At 49.0% G+C, this 17,778-nt stretch overlaps 1 protein-coding gene across 1 annotated transcript; it reads left to right on the top strand.

The window, feature by feature from the left end:
• Nucleotides 1–4,610: 4,610 nt before the first annotated feature.
• On the top strand, nucleotides 4,611–16,018 carry LRRC73 (leucine rich repeat containing 73). The gene is made up of 6 exons (XM_033144520.1): nucleotides 4,611–5,987; nucleotides 8,449–8,609; nucleotides 11,271–11,393; nucleotides 13,788–13,888; nucleotides 14,120–14,303; nucleotides 15,654–16,018. Exons 1-6 carry the CDS (start codon nucleotides 5,716–5,718, stop codon nucleotides 15,722–15,724), a joined length of 912 nt encoding a protein of 303 aa, XP_033000411.1. The 5' UTR covers nucleotides 4,611–5,715; the 3' UTR covers nucleotides 15,725–16,018.
• Nucleotides 16,019–17,778: the final 1,760 nt, after the last annotated feature.

Here is a 17,778-nt window from a genome sequence, read left to right as displayed (position 1 = left end):
AATTCTGTCTTGCTCACATACATACACTGACAGCTCTTAGACCTGCATTCTCATCTGTGCACAGGCTTGGATCTGAAGAATCCTGGCGTGAGTCCTGATTGCCTGGTAGAGCCTTCCTGCTCAACGTCCCAATACACCTCTTATTCCCCAAGCCATTCCCGGGGGTGGAGGGACCCTCCCAGGTGGTATGCAACATAGCATGTTGGACTGTACTACAAAGGAGGGGAGGAGGGGTAGGCAGAAACCAGCAGGCAAATCCCAAAAGGTTTAGATCCAAGCTCTGTTTTATCTTCCATCAGCAGCAAGAATCTCTCCATGGATAATGATGGAAGCTTCCCACCCAATCAGAGCTCCACATTGGGTGAAATATTTCTGTATTGCAGGGGGTTGGATGAGATGATCCTCATGGCCCCTTCCAACTCTTCAATAGTATGATTCTATGAACCCTCTCATAGATCCCAACAGACAAGAAATGCGCCTGGTAATGAAAGTATCAGCCCTGAGTGCTCACTGGAAGGACAGATCCTGAAGCTGAGGCTCCAATACTTTGGCCACCTTGTGAGAAGAGAAGACTCCCCGGAAAAGACCCTGATGTTGGGAAAGATGGAGGGCACAAGGAGAAGGGGACGACAGAGGATGAGATGGTTGAACACGGTTCTTGAAGCTACCAACATGAGTGACCAAACTGCGGGAGGCAGTGGAAGACAGGAGTGCCTGGCGTGCTCTGGTCCATGGGGTCACGAAGAGTCGGACACGACTAAACAACAACAATGAAGGTATCACAAAGTGTCACCTTCAAAGCAAGGGTGGGGAATGAAGGGGAAGGTGTCAGCAGTTAGTTACCAAGCAATAATGATGACCTCTTAACAGAAGTTGGATACATCCCTGGAGTGCTCTTTCCTACGCTATTATGTTTAATAACAGTCTTTCTAATGAGACATAATTTAATTGAAAATTGCAACTGATTTTGCTGCAGAGTTGTAACGTTCATGTCTCAAATATTGTGCCGGTCCAAAGGGCTGAAATGATGCTTCATTCTCACTGCTTTACCTTGGTAACCATCCCACAGTCTGCTTTCAGATGGAGGCTGATTAGTTATTTTAAAAAAAAAAATCTGAAGTGAGGATTTAATTAAGATTAATCAACGTTGTTGTTTTTACAAAGCTGAAATTTCTATGGTACCTTTTCCTAATTTTATTATGTTGGCTTCAAATATTTTAGGCTAGATGGGAATATATATATAAATTATCCCACCATGGAAACAGGTACATAACCATCTTACAAACCTGGAAGATGGTGGCAAGTGCTCCAATGGCAACTGAAGAGCTATAAAAAAGAAGGAAAGGTTTGAAATGCAAGCCTGTCATGAACAGCTTGGCCTAATTAATATATTAGTGAGGGACCATAAATCATATGAAACTGCTTTATTTCTAGACTGGAACTCTTTCCATGCCTTTATCCCTGGATCTTTAAAACTGTATATAACCAGACCATTAACATGGCCTAGTCCAGTACCTTCCTGGTGAAAGCACTTTGGATAATTTGGAGTGTGTTCAATCACCAGATAAATGGCAGGCACCTGATATTCTTTACCTTTCATGCCATAGGATGTTAATACGTCAATTATGCAGACCATATTGTCAAAGCTTCGGGGTTGTCATCTGAGTCTTCTCTGGCTTGTCCTACTGTTTATTTTGGAGAATCAAATGAAATACAAGTCCTAAGCCAAGTCATCTATTGCAAACTGCAAAGCGGCTATTATATTCCCCAATATTGTGTTTCTTACTTCTGTGTCTTCTAATTCTTCTCATTTATCCTGCAACTAATGCTCAAGTGCTTATTTTATTCTCCCCCTTAATTACAAGACAAAATGGATTTTGCTTGGAGTTTGGAATCTGCATTAGCAGATTAGTTCTATGTAGAAAGCTCTCTACTTACATGGCTTATGACCCTAATAGTAACAACCCCATTCAGTCCCACTAACATTTTCATCATTTATTGTTCTAGCCATTATCTCTGGGCCTTGCTCCCCACCCCGCCACCCCCTTGGTACAAATCTCCTAGGGCCCTTGATGTTACAACCCATTGCCCAAGAAGAAGGGGAGAGTAGCAGGAGTTTGTGCTCCTTTCCTCTGCGTTCCTAGCATTTAATTAATTGCAGAGAGCTGCAGCCAAAAAAGCCCTGCGCAGTATGCTTGCTGAAGTAAGCAAAGCCTCTTTGTAAAAATTGTGCCTGCCAGGCTATTTTTTAATACCAGCTGCCACCCTCCAGCTGAGGAAAAGCAAAATCATGGCTAGATTAGTTCAGACCACAAACTCCTCAGGGCACAGAATTGCATCACTGAGCATACTGCTGATGAATGCCTCCTACCCTTTGCTGTCCTTTGAACTTTCTGCCAGAGCAGAGGAACATCAATTTCCTGGCTCTTTTTTTCCAGCCTATCCCTTAACACCACTACTGCTTAAAAAAGAGAACTTGTCATCAGAATTATTCACACCTACTGCTTTCCTCCACACTTGCAGCTCCTCTTGATTGTGGGCACTTCAACGCTTCTGGTCACCATGTCTTCATATGGTACCACGAATGTACATCCACAGTGCCATAAGAAAACAAAGAGCAGCCATCACTGGGAGCAAGCAGTAGTAGCACAGAAAGGAGACAGGATTATAACAGTGAGAATGGGCTACTCGACAAGACTTGGCATGGCTTATGAGATCTATTGCTCACAGAGCCCCATCCATTTAGCTGAGGCCCATTACTATTAATTCCACTAAAGGAAATTCCTTCCCCGCCCCTCTCCAGCTGTCAACCTCCACTGTCAGTTTAGCACACTGGAAGAGCACGTGATTTTCACGCAACTGTCCCAGGTTTAATCAGATGGAGCTATTCAGAAGGTGGCTGAGTAGGATGTACTCACTGCCCTAATAACCCCTTCAGGAATATCTAATTCAGCTGTAAACAGATCCCGAACTGAATCAGATGTGTTCATATCTGTGTTCCTGTAAAAAGCTGCTTCTGTTCACTTTCCTTCAGTCTACATGGCAAGCGGCACTTAAGTATAAATTGTTTGCTAATTAGTTAGCACTGTGTGTGCATATGGAATGTTACAGAAAAGGCTCGGGGTCGCTGCCCTGAGGCGCTGGCTGTTAAAAATCTGACACAAGGCAGGAAAAGGAAGTAGAGGTAGGAGTAAGCAGGCAGAGAATGTGCAACTCAGTCACATATGTTTAGGCTTGATTATGGGCTTAGTTACCTGTAGGTCCACCTTCCCCAACTTGGTGCCCTCCAAATGTTTTGGGAATGCTGGCTGGAGCTGACTGGGACTGACCGTAGTCCAAAACATCTGAAGAGCACCAGGTTGGGGAAGGCTGCTGCTGAAGTATGCAATGGAGGAAAGGCAATGTGGTTCCTCCCCAACTCCCTCATTCCATAATGGCAGTAAGAAGTCCTTCTGGCCTGCTCTGGGTGGATATACTCATATACAAAAGGATAACACTCCTGCTCCTTCAGTTGCAGACCATGCTTAATCTTGCATCTCCATTTCTGCTTACACCTAAAGCTGAGGTAAAATGAAACACAGATTAAAAGATGTGTAATCCTTTAATGCAGTACAAACCTCTACTATACTGCCCTATGGCTCCTGCTCCTGTAGAGTTCATGAATACGGGAGCAGAGCAGAGCCACTCAAAGCGAACCAAAGGCTATTTTTACTATCATTTTGGGTGTTCCACTCACCCACTCGGATGAATCCTACAATAAACTTATTTAGATGACATTATTAAAGTTGAATGTGTGTATTTCCTGCTTCCTTCCCTGTCGGGGACTCAAAGCCTTTTACAGATAAAATAGGAGCAGCTAAAAGCTTTTTGAAAAGAACAATAAAAACAATTAAACATTTATATAATCAAAACTATATATAAACAGAGCAGATCTATTAAAAAAACTTACAGATGAAAAAACATTCCCATGAGTGCTTCCATTAAAAGAAAGATGATGTGGGAATTGTCTTTTATGACTGCAGGAAAGGTCTTGCTGGGAATAAGGACCTGGACGTGCGTGCCAGGTGCGGGGAATGTCCAAGCCTGACTTCTCAGCCATTTTGGAAAAGTGGTGCTGGAAACAGGGAAGGATCTACCCTCGTCTCCTAGCCACCGCTGCTGTTTAAACTAGACAGACAAAACAGACACATATCATGCCTCCTTTTACTCTTGGAGAGGCCCCCATCCGAACCTATTCTAAGCGGCAGATTCCCTGCTCTGGAACTTGCGCCATCGCCTCTGAGCAACTGCAGAGTTCATTTCTCTCATCGCTGCCGAGGAAGCGGGAAAAAGCTGGTCTCAGTCCCAACCCCCACGACCCCATTCCCTTGAGGGTCAGTCTGGGGCTCTGGGTCACAGGGTGCGGCTCGGCCCACGACCCGTCGCACAGTAGCATCCAAGAGATGGCGCAAAGCATCTAGCCGAGAGGGAAGACGGAGGTCTCCAGGACCCCGCCCGGCCCCGGCTTCCTCCACCAACCGAGCGCCTGGATCTAAATGAAATCCCGTCAGCCCCGGCCTCACGCACAGCCCCTGTCGGCGGGGAGGGCCTGGAGGTGGAGCCCGGGGCAGGACAGCGCGCCTGGGGAGGTGGCGGCGGGGCGGCTGCCGCGTGGCCCGGCTTGGCAAGAGCGCAGGCTGCGGTGCCTGGCTGTGGCCATAGGAACCGGCGCAGCGCCAAACAAAGCTGGGTCCTCCTCCCGCCCCGCCACACGCGCACCCTGGGGGCATAAGGAGGGAGGAGACAGCGCAGCTCCCGTCTCTGCAGCGGCGCTGGCGACTCCGTCCCGCCGCCGGCACTATGCGCTTGGCGCTGCCGCGGGAGCCGCCGGTGCGCTAAGAGGAGGAGGAGGAGCAGGCGCGGCGGCCGGAGGAGGGACTCGCGCCCGGGAGTCGTCAGATCTGCCCCGGGCCCGGGAGTGAAGGCGGAGCAGGTGCGGCGGCAGGACGAGCCTCAGCGACCGAGGCTGCATTGCTGTGGATGGCAAGGAGAGCGCCGGGGAAGGGGGAAGATCGTTCATAGACGACTGAAGCTGGAGGGCACGGCAGCCCGCCCCCACCCCTTCCCCGGCGGACGCGGCGGCTTGTTCTCCGATTGCGCAGAAGCCTGAATACATACACACACGCTCGGTTTTTTTGTCTATTCCTGTGAAATTCCGGAAAGGATCTGGCACCGATCTGGATTTGCATTTCTTGCTCCTGTTATTTCAGATTGCCTGGCATCTGCCTGCACCACCTTATCCCAGTTTGCTCACCTTACCCTCTTCACAACCCTGCTCTGCTTGTGACATATCTTAGAGAGAACCCATTATTGTTCTCCACATGCTTTAATTTGGATTTGCACAGAATTTACCTTGATGCATCCGGGTCGCACAGAAGTTTCTACGCGGATCCGGCTTGCGCAACGCTTAAAGCCGCTTTAAGAAGCACCTATTTGAACTGCGTACAAGAAGTACTATATTCTGGCCTGAGCCGAATAGCACATTGAACTCGGGTATTGTAACATTGCACCGTAGCCTCCAGCTTCGTTTGCACAGGATTGCACAACCGTCGGTCCACTGATTTCCTTAACGCGTTCCTTACCTCTTCTGATCCGGATTGCAAAGCAATCCCTGCACTGTTCTGGATTAGCGTTACAGCTAGCTGCTGAGAGTGTTTTGTTCACAAAGATATAAATATGTTGCCGGGATCTATCCAGATCTCTGGGGAGACTTTATCAAGTGCCGAGATTCGGGATATCTGTGAGAGCCTGAGAGAGAACTCCATCAAACTGCTTTCGCTCCGGGGCTGTCAGCTTTCCGACAGAGATTTTGGCCGCATCTGCAGGGGGGTCGCAGAATCTCACTCCTTAGCTCAACTTAATCTTAACTTGGGGATTGTCTCCAATATCAATCGGGTCAAGCAACTGGCTGAAGCCCTGAAGACAAACCGCTCTGTCCAGTCTTTGTTGTGAGTAGCCCTCTACTTAGTAGGATTTGAGGAAAGGTGCCCGGTTCTGTTGGCAGAAGTCTTGCAGACCGATTCATATGCATGTTTACTCAAAAGTAAGCCCCATTATGTTAAATAGATCTTACTCACAGGTAAGTGTGCATAGGATTGCAGCTGTTGCTGGTGGGCTTCCAAAATGGTTTAGTGTATCTGTGTAGTCCAAACCCCACTTACTGGGAGCAAATCCCATTGACTTCTGAGTAGACGTGGATATATAATTGAGCTGTTACTCCTTAACACCTTTTAACTAACCTTTTGCTCTAGGGTGCAAAGTCCCCCCCCACACACACACACATACACACCAAAAGGGCTTTGAGGGCAAGGTTGTGATTCTAATCCAAATTGGTGATAGCATTCTAGATTATTTCAAACCCAATACAGACAGGGGCGTTCCTAGCCCCTCGGCTGCCCGGGGCGGGAAGCCAAGGGGCACCCCTGGGGGGCGGGGCATCGTGGCGCGTGCGTGCGTCGTGACGTCATGACGCACGCACGCGCGGCGACGGCCCGGCATCCCGGGGGCGGGGCATCGCTGCGTGTGCGTCATGACGCACGCGCGCGCAGCGACGCCCCCGCCCCTGGGGTATGCCGGGCGGGGGCTTGGGAGCATCGGCGGGCTACAAAGAGCCCCGAAGCCGCAGCCATAGCGCAAAGGGCTGCCAGGCTGCGGCTTCGGGGCTCTTTGCCGCCCACCGAGGCTCCGGAAAGCGGCGGCCCGGCATCCCCGGGGGCGGGGCATCGCTGCGTGTGCGTCATGACGCACGCGCGCGCGGCGACGCCCCCGCCCCTGGGGTATGCCGGGCGGGGGCTTGGGAGCATCGGCGGGCTACAAAGAGCCCCGAAGCCGCAGCCTGGCAGCCCTTTGCGCTATGGCTGCGGCTTCGGGGCTCTTTGCAGCCCACCGAGGCTCCGGAAAGCGGCGGCCCGGCATCCCCGGGGGCGGGGCATCGCTGCGTGTGCGTCATGACGCGCGCGCGGCGACGCCCCGCCCCCTGGGGTATGCCGGGCGGGGGCTTGGGAGCATCGGCGGGCTACAAAGAGCCCCGAAGCCGCAGGCATAGTGCAAAGGGCTGCCAGGCTGCGGCTTCGGGGCTCTTTGCAGCCCACCGAGGCTCCGGAAAGCGGCGGCCCGGCATCCCCGGGGGCGGGGCATCGCTGCGTGTGCGTCATGACGCGCGCGCGGCGACGCCCCGCCCCCTGGGGTATGCCGGGCGGGGGCTTGGGAGCATCGGCGGGCTACAAACAGCCCCGAAGCCGCAGGCATAGTGCAAAGGGCTGCCAGGCTGCGGCTTCGGGGCTCTTTGCAGCCCACCGAGGCTCCGGAAAGCGGCGGCCCGGCATCCCCGGGGGCGGGGCATCGCTGCGTGTGCGTCATGACGCACACACGCGCGGCGACGCCCCGCCCCCTGGGGTATGCCGGGCGGGGGCTTGGGAGCATCGGCGGGCTACAAACAGCCCCGAAGCCGCAGGCATAGTGCAAAGGGCTGCCAGGCTGCGGCTTCGGGGCTCTTTGCAGCCCACCGAGGCTCCGGAAAGCGGCGTCCCGGCATCCCTGGGGGCGGGGCATCGCTGCGTGTGCGCCATGACGCACGCGCGCGCAGCGACGCCCCCGCCCCTGGGGTATGCCGGGCCGCCACTTCGGGAGCCTCGTCCGTGCAGCGCTGCTGCTCCCGGGGTGACGGAGGGAGCGGCGGCGCATGGGAGTGGTGGGACGCGCCGCCGCTCCCTCCGTCACCCCGGGAGCAGCAGCACTGCACACACCCGCCTAGGGGCGGCACCAGGGGCGGCCCGCCCCCACCGCCCCCACCCTACGACGCCCCTGAATACAGATTAATCTTCTTAAACAGAAACAGTGAAACTTGGATTTGGGCAACATTTTATTACCCTAAGCCAGTGTTTTTCAACCACTGTTCCGCGGCACACTAGTGTGCCGCGAGATGTTGCCTGGTGTGCCGTGGGAAAAATTGAAAAATTACTTTATATATAGTCGATATAGGCACAGAGTTAATTTTTTTTAACATTTTCTAATGGTGGTGTGCCTCATGATTTTTTTCATGAAACAAGTGTGCCTTTGTCCAAGAAAGGTTGAAAAACACTGCCCTAAGCAAATTCCAGTATATGTCAGGGCAGGAAACCCAGGACAAAGCTATGTATGTTGTGTCAGAAGGAAGAGTAGGACACTGAAAAGAAAGGGGGGGGGAACAATAGTGATAAAGGAATCTGCTACCATGACAGAATAGGGAGTGGGGAGTAAGGAAGCAGATTCAAAGACTCCTTTAATGAATCTTCGTCTTTTAGAGTTGTTGGTATAAATCGCCCCTGTTAGTTTATTTACTGCATTTCTTTGTCATAGTTTGAGCTGGGTGAAGTCAACTGCAACTCTTGAGGAACCAAGTTTAATTCCTAACCATTTATTCTTGCACAGCCTCCACGGAAGTCCCCTGACAGACGCCGGGCTGGCTCTTCTGAACCCAGCACTCTCCATCCATCCCTCACTAGTGGCCTTGGACTTAGGGGACTGCATGCTGGGTGATGAAGGTATTAACTTGATCTGCGGACTGCTCCCCCCTGATGGGGCCAAGTCAGGTAAGCAAAACTGGATGTGTCAAGTTCTTGTATATCTCTGGAGCTCATAATGGACTTCAGATCTTTGTTCATACAGTTCTACAGTTGGAAGGGTTGTGGAGATAATGTCCACTCCCTGTTCAGTACAGGATCTGCAATACAGGATGCAACCACAGCATCCCTGACAGATGGCTGTCCAGCCTCTGCTTAAATACTTCCCAAGGCAGCCTGTTATTTGTTTAGCAGCTCTAACCATGGGGGAAGTTTCTGTTCCTAAATTCTAGCCAAAATTTGCCGTCCTGCAATTTCCACATGCTGGTTCCGGAACAACAGAGAACAAGTCTGCTCTGCCTTCATGACATACCTTTAAACTATTGTTATTCTTCTTCGGAGAGTAAAGAGACCCCCTGACAAATTGTAGCACTGAGTTTTCAGCACAGTGAAATTATTGTGAAATTTTCTCTGTCGGCTAAGGATCTGTGGCTTGCTAAGAATAAGTGGATTCTCATTCTGGGAGAGATTGTATTCAGAATAGAAGTAATTATACTTTGCCCTATTATAGAACTAAACAGTGTCATTCCCCACTAAGTCAGTGTGAGGATCTGTAGGCTTTGGGGTTGTTTTGCATTTTATTTTTGCAACCAAAACTTGATGTTGTTGCATTCAAAGCCGTTTTCCTTTTTCTGAAATGCCCTTTTGCTGTAAATTTTATCTGTTGGTGCTACTCGGAAATATCACCAAAGGTTATTTTTTTGCTGAAGGAATTATCTTGAGCTAAATCAAAAGTCTTTTGAGAAAAGAGTATCAGAGACTGGCGGACTGGAAAATAATACTTTGACCGAGTTTTCAGCCGTCCTCTTCCACTCTGTTGCATTAAGCATGCCACTAGGCTTGCAAGAGCAAAAACTGAAAAAAAAAAAATTAAGGGCACTGCAGATCTGTTGTGTGTATTCTGATAAATTTGGAACCTCGGTGTTTAACATGATCCATTAGAAAGAAACATTGCCCCTCTGCCTTTTTGCATGAGATCATCCTTTCACCTTAAAGAGCTCTTCTTTCTTGCTTCTTCTCCTTCTTGTGATAGCACTTTGTCCTGCTGTCTCTGTGGTTGGGGTGGTGTGCAGCTAGTTGTGAAAGGAAAAGGGTGGGGGCAGAGTAAGGGGGGCGTTGGGGACGGTGCGGCCCGGGTGCCACCCTGGAGGGGGGTGACACTCGCCCCCCCATGACTCCCAAGCCGAGCCCCGCCGCTCGGCACCCTGTCCGTGCTCCTGCTCACATCTGGCAGCCTTGCAAGCGGCATCCCGCACAGACTGCGCATGTGTGCACATACGCAGTCCATCCGGGATGCCGCACATACGCTTTCCGTCCGGGATGCCGCACATACGCAGTCTGTCTGGGCTGCCGCAGCCCATCTGTTCAGTGGCTGCTCGCACCTGGCAGCCCGGATGAACTGTGCATGTGTGGCAGCCCAGACGGACTGCACTCCATAGCGCGCATGCGTTGTGACATCATGGCGCATGCACGCTACGGAGCAGCACCCCACCCCTGGGGGGTGCCCCCATGTTTGCCGTCTGGGCGGCCAAGCGTCTCTGTACGCCACTGGGAAAGGGATCAGAATCAGATACTATAGGCCGGGGATCAAGAACTTGTTGTCCTCCATATGTTCTTGGATTAAAGTTTCCCTCATCTGTGACCATTGGCCAGGCTGGCTAGAATTGATGGGGGTTGAAAGTCCACAACATTTGGAGGGTTTTTTTTTTAACCTGCCCTGGAATCTGCTGGTAAAGGGCGGGTAATATATTTTATAATAAAAAATAATAAGGTTTCCCATCTCTAGTGTAGACAAATGAGGGCATCATTCAGACAGTATCGTACCAGAAAATTAACTCTGTAAGTATGATGCAAATTATTCTGCTTGTAGCCTGTTAGCATGTGAAAATTAGCACAACATGTTCTCCCAATGCTTATCTTGGGAACAGTTTCCACAACATTTATGTCTACAGTTATCAGACTCAGCTGAAGTGTGTGTTCACATGGGCAAATGCAGCATGTCATCAAATGCTGCCAAAGCTGCAGGGCATTCAGGAACATTTAATTTTTATTTATTATATTTGTGTCCCACTCTTTCTGCCAAAGGAGCCGAGAGTGGCAAACATCAAAATGTCAAATTCTAATCAAGCATTCACAAGATGACTTGGTACAGATTAGTTTTCCCTTCCCTTAATTCATTTTTATCAACCTTGGGGATGTGGGTGCTGTTGGAGTTTCCTTTGCCAGCCGCCAAAATGACTTGAGGCACTTCTGCTCCAAGAGGCCTTTAAAAGGGTGGAGGACAACAATTTAACTACACATTTAATGTCTCTGAATACAACTTGTGTTAACATACAACTGTCCCACAGTTTGTTCTTAAGAAATCTGTCCTTTTAACCATCCTGATAATTTGCCCAAAGGAGTGGTTAAAATGTGTTCAGGCGTTGTTTAGTAGTAGTAGTAGTAGTAATAGTAGTAGTAGTAGTAGTAGTAGTAGTATTTTAAGGCAAATGTAAAATGCAGAGTGGAGATTTTAATCCACACCCATGATTCTTTAGGGGGAAGAAAAGGGCAGTATATATGCAGTTGATTATAATCCTGAATACAAGAGGGAGATCTTGTGACTGTGTAAACTCACTTGGCTTCCCTTAGGTTTGAAGGAGTTGACTCTCAGTGCTAACCCTGGCATCACAGCCAAAGGATGGGGGCGCCTGGCTATCGCAGTGGCTCATAGTTCCCAGGTGCGGGTGTTGAACTTGGACTACAACCCACTGGGTGAGAGGAGCATGGATATCGTGCATGGCTTATGTGTGTCTCTTTCTTTTTCTCTCTCTCTCTTTTTTAAACAAGCGGGGATGTTGCTTGGTTAATGATAGTTAAAGAGCCTGCATCTAGGACAAGTCCAATCACAATCCAACTCAGCCTTTTCTCTTCATTATTTTATGTATTTTTTTAATTTCTCAAGGCGACAAACAGAGCAGATAACAAAACACTGTGAAACAAGTATCCATTCCATTATTACACTCACTATCTGAAAATAAACACAAAGCCAATTTAATGTTTCCAAAACCACTATCATACTAAGCTACCAGAAAATGAATTAATCAGTCGAAAGCTATGCCTGCAACTGCGGTATTATGACGGGGCCCAGCATATCTTACTTGGCAAAGCATTCCACATAGTTGGGTGCCATAACAGAGAAGGTCCCTGACCCTGGTTGAAAGCAGCCTTGCCTCTTGAGGTTGAGGCAGCTTTTAGGCCCAAAGCTGTTTAAGGGTTTTTAAAACCATCCCTAGCACCTTGAATCGAGCTTGAAACTAATCAGCAGTGATTAGTTTCTGATAACAGAAAACCAGTATGATGGAGTCAAATCACCAAACACCTGTCGGGGCGGATTTAGGGTTGTGTGAGAAGTGCACACACTGGGTGCTGAGCTGAGGGGGACGCCTTCTCAAAGGCATTGGGCTTTGGGAAGGAGGCGTGAGGGCTCTGATAGAGTCCTAGAGTCATGTCCCCCCTTTCCTAAAGCCTAGTTAGCACTTTCCCAGCTTTGGGAAGGAGGTGGGAGGGCTCTAGGACTTTCCAGAGCCCTTGCACCTCCTTCCTAAAGCTGGGCTCCTCCTCACTTGCCTTTGGGAAGGCAGCATGAGGGTGGCAGAGGTGCCTTACACAGGCTGCCATAATAGTAGTACCCAAGTCCACCACTGCACCTGTCAGCACCCTGGCTGCAGTATTTTGCACTGTTTGCAGTTTCCGGACAGTTTTGAAGGCCTGCCTCAAATAGAGTGCCTTACAGTGGTCCAATTTGGAAGTTGCTGAATGACTGGCAGCTGGCATCCACAGAGGGCCACCCTCCAGAAGCTGGACTTCCACTCCAATCAGCCCACCCAACATGGCTGATGGTAAGGGATTATGGGAGTTGTAGTCCAGAGGCACCTGAAGGGTCAGAGAGGTGCTCCATCCCTGGTCTGTACTTAGGTAGCAGCTTTCCAGGATTTCAGACAGGAATGTTCCCCAGCCTGTGTGATCTGCCCTTGAGCTACAGCCCCTTTCCTTTCCTGATAGAGTTTATATATGTGTTATAAACTAGTGTCCCCTTTGTCTGGAATAGAGTTACTACCTTTGCCTTAAAAAAAAAAAAGTCCTAAGCAATAGGCTATTAAAGAACCTGGCCATTCAAAATACGAAATGAAACCGACAATTGCCAGCCTGGGCCTGGGAGACTATAAGATGGTGGCCTACCATGTTCTGCAAGGGATGAGACTTGCTTCCAAGCTGAGGAGGCCTGAAGAGCAGCCCGCCATACAGCCCTTAGGTTATGTGCACTTCCTCTTCCTGTGTACAATGTGGCAGTACCTGTCCTCCGAATGTTATCTTTGCAGCCCCATGTAGGCTGCTGCCACTGAGCTTGGGAGTCAGACCATGCTTCTTCCCCCGCCCTTGCCTCCTCATCTTCTTCCAAATACAGCAAAGAGGAGAGAAGCCCCAGCAGTGGTTACCATGGAAACCGCCTCTCTCCCTCTCTCTGCAGCTGCGCTGCCTGAGCAGAATTGGCAGCTGGTGAGAGAGGAGACTAGACCAGGCAGCTCTCTCCTCTTCCCATCCCTCCTGCCTCAGGGAAGCAAATGCGAGACGCTCCTCAGCACACCCCACCTAATCCTGCCCTTTCAAAACTGGGCGAGGCCTTTCTTCTTTCTGCCTCTCTGCTGTCAGGGTTTACCCTGAAAAATGAGAGGTGCTCGGGCCTTAAAGCCTGGCAGAAGCCTTCTCCTCTGACCCAGAAGCAATACCTTCTAATTAAGACTAAGCTCAGCTAGAGGTTATGTGCTGCTGCCCCAGGTGCAGAGGTACCGTTTTTTCCCCTTAGCCAACTTAAGAAGAGAAAGAAAAGCAGCAACAAAACAGATGCACAAAGTGATCGCTCTCCCCGTGTGTCTTGTGCATTTAACAGGCAGACATTAAACAGGTGCAGCACCTTTGAGTGAGATTGGAAAGCTGCACCTGTTGAATGCACCTGTGGCATTCATTTATTAAACAAGTGCCATGGGGGGGGGAGGTGCTGGTAGAGTTGAGGTTGTTGTACTGCCCAACAAATTCTGCCACTCCTGGAATGGCTGCATGCAACATGGCCTCTGTGAGGTCTTCTAACATCTCCTTTCTACCGTCTAGGTGACCAAATAGCAGGAATGCTGGCAGTTTCTGTGGCATCCAGCCGCACGCTCGAGGTTTTGGACTTGGAAGGAACGGGACTCACCAACCAATCAGCCTTGGTAAGGAGAACATGGTCCTTTGCCGCCTTCCATTCGCCTTCTAAGTCGTGGAAGTGGGCAGACTAGTTTTGTCTACTTTTATCTACCCCAAATGCACTCTTTCCCCAAATGCACTGTCTCAGGGGCAGTTTGTCAGGAAGACTGGAGCCCCTTTGCATTCTCCTTCCTTGGTTCTCTTGCCTCTAAGCCGAGTTGCTTGCCAACCGGCCTCTTGACTCTTGTTCTGTTCAGATCCTGCTGGATATGGTGGAAAACTACCCAACAGCTTTGCGGACGCTGATCCTGGCAGAGAACAACATCAGCCCTGAACTTCAGCAGCAGATCTCTGACCTTCTTTCTGAGGGTGAGGAAGACGATGAGACGGAGACTCGTGAAGTCATGGCAAGAGAGAAGAACAACTGGATCTGCCAGAGCAGTAAGTTTGCTGGGGCCTACACTGAGGAAGAGGAGGAAGATGGGGGGAGGAGGTGAAGCTGGAAGGGGGAGGAAACCATGACATGGGAAACCATGATATTCAGGCCCTTAAAAAATTGAAGGTCACAAAATTTCAGTACTGGTATTTCATAGAATCATAGGGTTGGAAGGGACCATGAGAGTCATCTAGTCCAACCCCCATTAGTGCCGGAATCTTTTGCCCAATGTGAGTCTCGAATCTACAACCCTGAGATTAAGAGTCTCATGCTCTACCAACTGAGCTAAAATGCACACATAGAAGCATATACTTTTGTCCCAGTATTGATATTAGAATAAAGCTTAGTTAGGGATGAAAACACTTTCCTACACTATGAAATCTAGTCCTTGGCACAAATGCACTGGCAGCACTAAACTGAAATGCAATCCAGCAGCCAATGATTTTCTGAAATCAACCCTACAAATTGGTTTATGAAGGGGTAATAATCTCCTGTTTGAACAAAAACCAAAGCCTGGTATCCCATTTGGGTTCTTTTGTGTAATTATAGGGCAAAGCCTTCAATGGAAACCTGAAGATACAGTAAAGCACATCTCATGTGCCTATCAAGCAGAGAGTTACTGTTGTCTCCGTATTACAGGAGTTAAAGGAAAATACTAGAGCAAGTTAACTGAGGATGTCTAAGCACAGAATTTAATCCAGCTTCACACTAGCAGGCCTCCTTTTTAACTGTGTATTTTGGAAAAGGAAACTTTGTTGTGTGCAGACTTCAAATCAAGAGGCAGCACATTCTAATGGGCGTTCTGATACTGCACTTGGAGCCCAATAATTACACCAGAGGAGCTGCCTGCTTGTGTAGCCCTTACCTTCCCCAACCTGGTGCTTATTTGAACTTTCATCATCCTTGACCATTGACCAAACTGGCGGATGCTGGAAACAGGGAGGGCACCAGGTTAAGGAAGGCTAGTGGAACCACACAGCCTGTCTGTGGAAACAGCACATAGGAATCCAGGAAGGGACGGGAAGGACTCTATGTGGTCATGGTCTGCAGCTACAATTGTAATCCCACTTATCTGGGAGTAAGCCCCATTGAATTCAGTAAGGTACTCTTCTGCGTAGACATGGTTAGTATTGTGCTATACACATTAGGCATAAAATGAATCTATTTAATTGCCAGTTGCTTCACTTCAGGGGTACTCAAGGTGGTGCTTTCTTGAATTCTACTTAATGCTTCATGTTCTCCTTTATAATAGATTTGAGTCTTCCTAGCCCTGTGCTTAGGATTCAGCTACAAATCACAGTTGTCCCACCTCCAAATCCTGTTCATTGGCTAAAACCACCTTTTTCCCATTTCAGATTCTAGTTCCCAGATGGTCTTGGTAACATCGGGCCTTGGAGAAAGTCTTCTAGCAGAAACAGAGATGTGAAAAGGAAACTCCCATTGCCTCTGATGAGAACATCATTTCCATGTATGTGGAAAGACTTGTGTTTATTTAAAAAAAAAAGTGCATTCACACATATGTGTGAATGTGTACTGTGCTTGTGTGTTTGCAAGTGAGTGTATGCACTAGGCAAACAGATGGGTGTGAAAGCCTAATGTCTATGTGTAATTGCTGCGCCTGCCCTGAGTGCAGATCCACACACTGTGTCTTACTGAAGTCACTTTTAGCTCCACACTGGGACATGACCCAAGTTAATCTCTATGTCTGTGTCACACAGTTGCTTGTGATTGTCCAGTTGCTGTATTTTTAGGTCACACCATCCATTCTTGACTAATCTTTGCAGGAGGCTGTATTTATTCAGATGTGTATATTTATGTATAACAGATACTTTTTATTGCTTGTACCTATGTCTTAAGTAGAATTTTATATAAAGTTCACAGAAATGGCCCAGTTGTGGCCATGAGGCTCTTTCCTTTCTAACTACACATCAGCAAGGCAGCTTCACTAAGGGAAATAATTCAACCTTATAGTAATGGATTTTTTTGTTGCGCTGCCCCTAATGGGCTGAGAATGCAGCTTAGCACTTGACAATTAAGTCTAAAAACCCCACAAAGAGAAAGCTGATTTCTGTTAGCAGAAGGCTCCTGTGAACCAGGCCTTGTGTTGTTGTTGTCGTTCAGTCGTGTCCGACTGTTTGTGACCCCATGGACCAGAGCACGCCAGGCACACCTATCTTTCACTGCCTCCCGCAGTTTGGCCAAACCAGGCCTTATATAGCCTAACTAATTATTTTCCCCAAATAAGCTGTAGTGCGTGCCCTTGGGTTCCATAATGACTACACTAAGACACTCAAGGCAGTCACAGGTGTACCAGAAATACCAAGGAGAAAAAAATCCCATAGGGACAGAGTGCACACTTTGGATGCTCTTCAAGTACCCCTAATTTCAGAAGGCTGCATTACCTTGAAGGTAATAATTTGGGCCATATGCTAGCAGTGGAGGTGGCCACATCCCTATCAATCTATGCACACAAGCACCTCTCATTCAACCATCTCTTTCACATAGACCCTACAGCAATTTTTATTGCGGGAGGAACTCATTGTCAGCCCCAATGGGGGGGGGGGGGTTATTGCTAAATTGCAGGGGTGTGGCCCCTGCTCTAGATCAGGACTATGGTAGGAGGCAAGTGGTTAAAGCCCCCCTCCCAACAACCCCCCACTGGTCCCAATTCAGATTAGTTCCCCCACTGCCTGCAATTTGATGCTTTCCTTCCTGCATCAGCAGAGAACACAGAGGTCTAGGGGGAAGAGGCAGGCAGAAGCAGAGGCTCTGGTAGTCTGATGAGACTGGATCCTGGATCCCAGGTTCCCCCCAGCTTAAATACTGAAGTTAACACCAGAGGATTAAATTGGTCTGGTTGTGATGTTTATACCGCTCTGCAATCCAGTGACAAGTAACATCTAAGGCAGTGAGCATTGGCTCTGCTCTGTTGTTCAGCATCTGCTCCATTTTTACACTTGAAGATATGTGCACTTCTAAGCACACAAACCCAACTTCAAGCAAACCCCAAAGTGCTATATGCGGACAAATACTGACCTAGCAGTTCCAAAGCACGTCAAAGTGCAAGTAGATAAATAGGTACCACTCCAGCAGGAAGGTAGACGGCGTTTCCGTGCACTGCTCTGGTTCACCAGAAACGGCTTAGTCATGCTGGCCACGACCCGGAAGCTGTACGCCGTGAGATGAGCGCCACAACCCCAGTTGGACACAACTGGACCTAATGGTCAGAGGTCCCTTTACCTTTTACTGACCTTCCTTCTTTTGTGTACACAGCCACTTCACTGCTGGAATAGTATGAACAAGGGCTGCAAATTGGGGCAACAAGAAATACCTCCTGTTCTCCTATTGAGAACTGTGGCCCTCCAGCAATTGTTGACTACTACAGCTCCCACCACCTCCAACCACTGGCCATACTGGCTGGGGCTAATGGTAGCTGCAGTCTAATAACATCTGGAGGGCCACAAGTTCTCCACCTGTGAC

This window comes from Lacerta agilis, chromosome 3 (genome assembly GCF_009819535.1).
Source record: "Lacerta agilis isolate rLacAgi1 chromosome 3, rLacAgi1.pri, whole genome shotgun sequence".
Lineage (NCBI taxonomy): Eukaryota > Metazoa > Chordata > Lepidosauria > Squamata > Lacertidae > Lacerta > Lacerta agilis.
This window is presented reverse-complemented; position numbering and strand designations above follow the sequence as displayed.

Coding starts and splice junctions, on each gene's coding strand:
- LRRC73 (XM_033144520.1), top strand. CDS start 5,716: ATGTTGCCGGGATCTATCCAGATCTCTGGGGAGACTTTATCAAGTGCC. Junction 5,988..8,448: donor CGCTCTGTCCAGTCTTTGTT/GTGAGTAGCCCT, acceptor ATTCTTGCACAG/CCTCCACGGAAGTCCCCTGA. Junction 8,610..11,270: donor CCCTGATGGGGCCAAGTCAG/GTAAGCAAAACT, acceptor GGCTTCCCTTAG/GTTTGAAGGAGTTGACTCTC.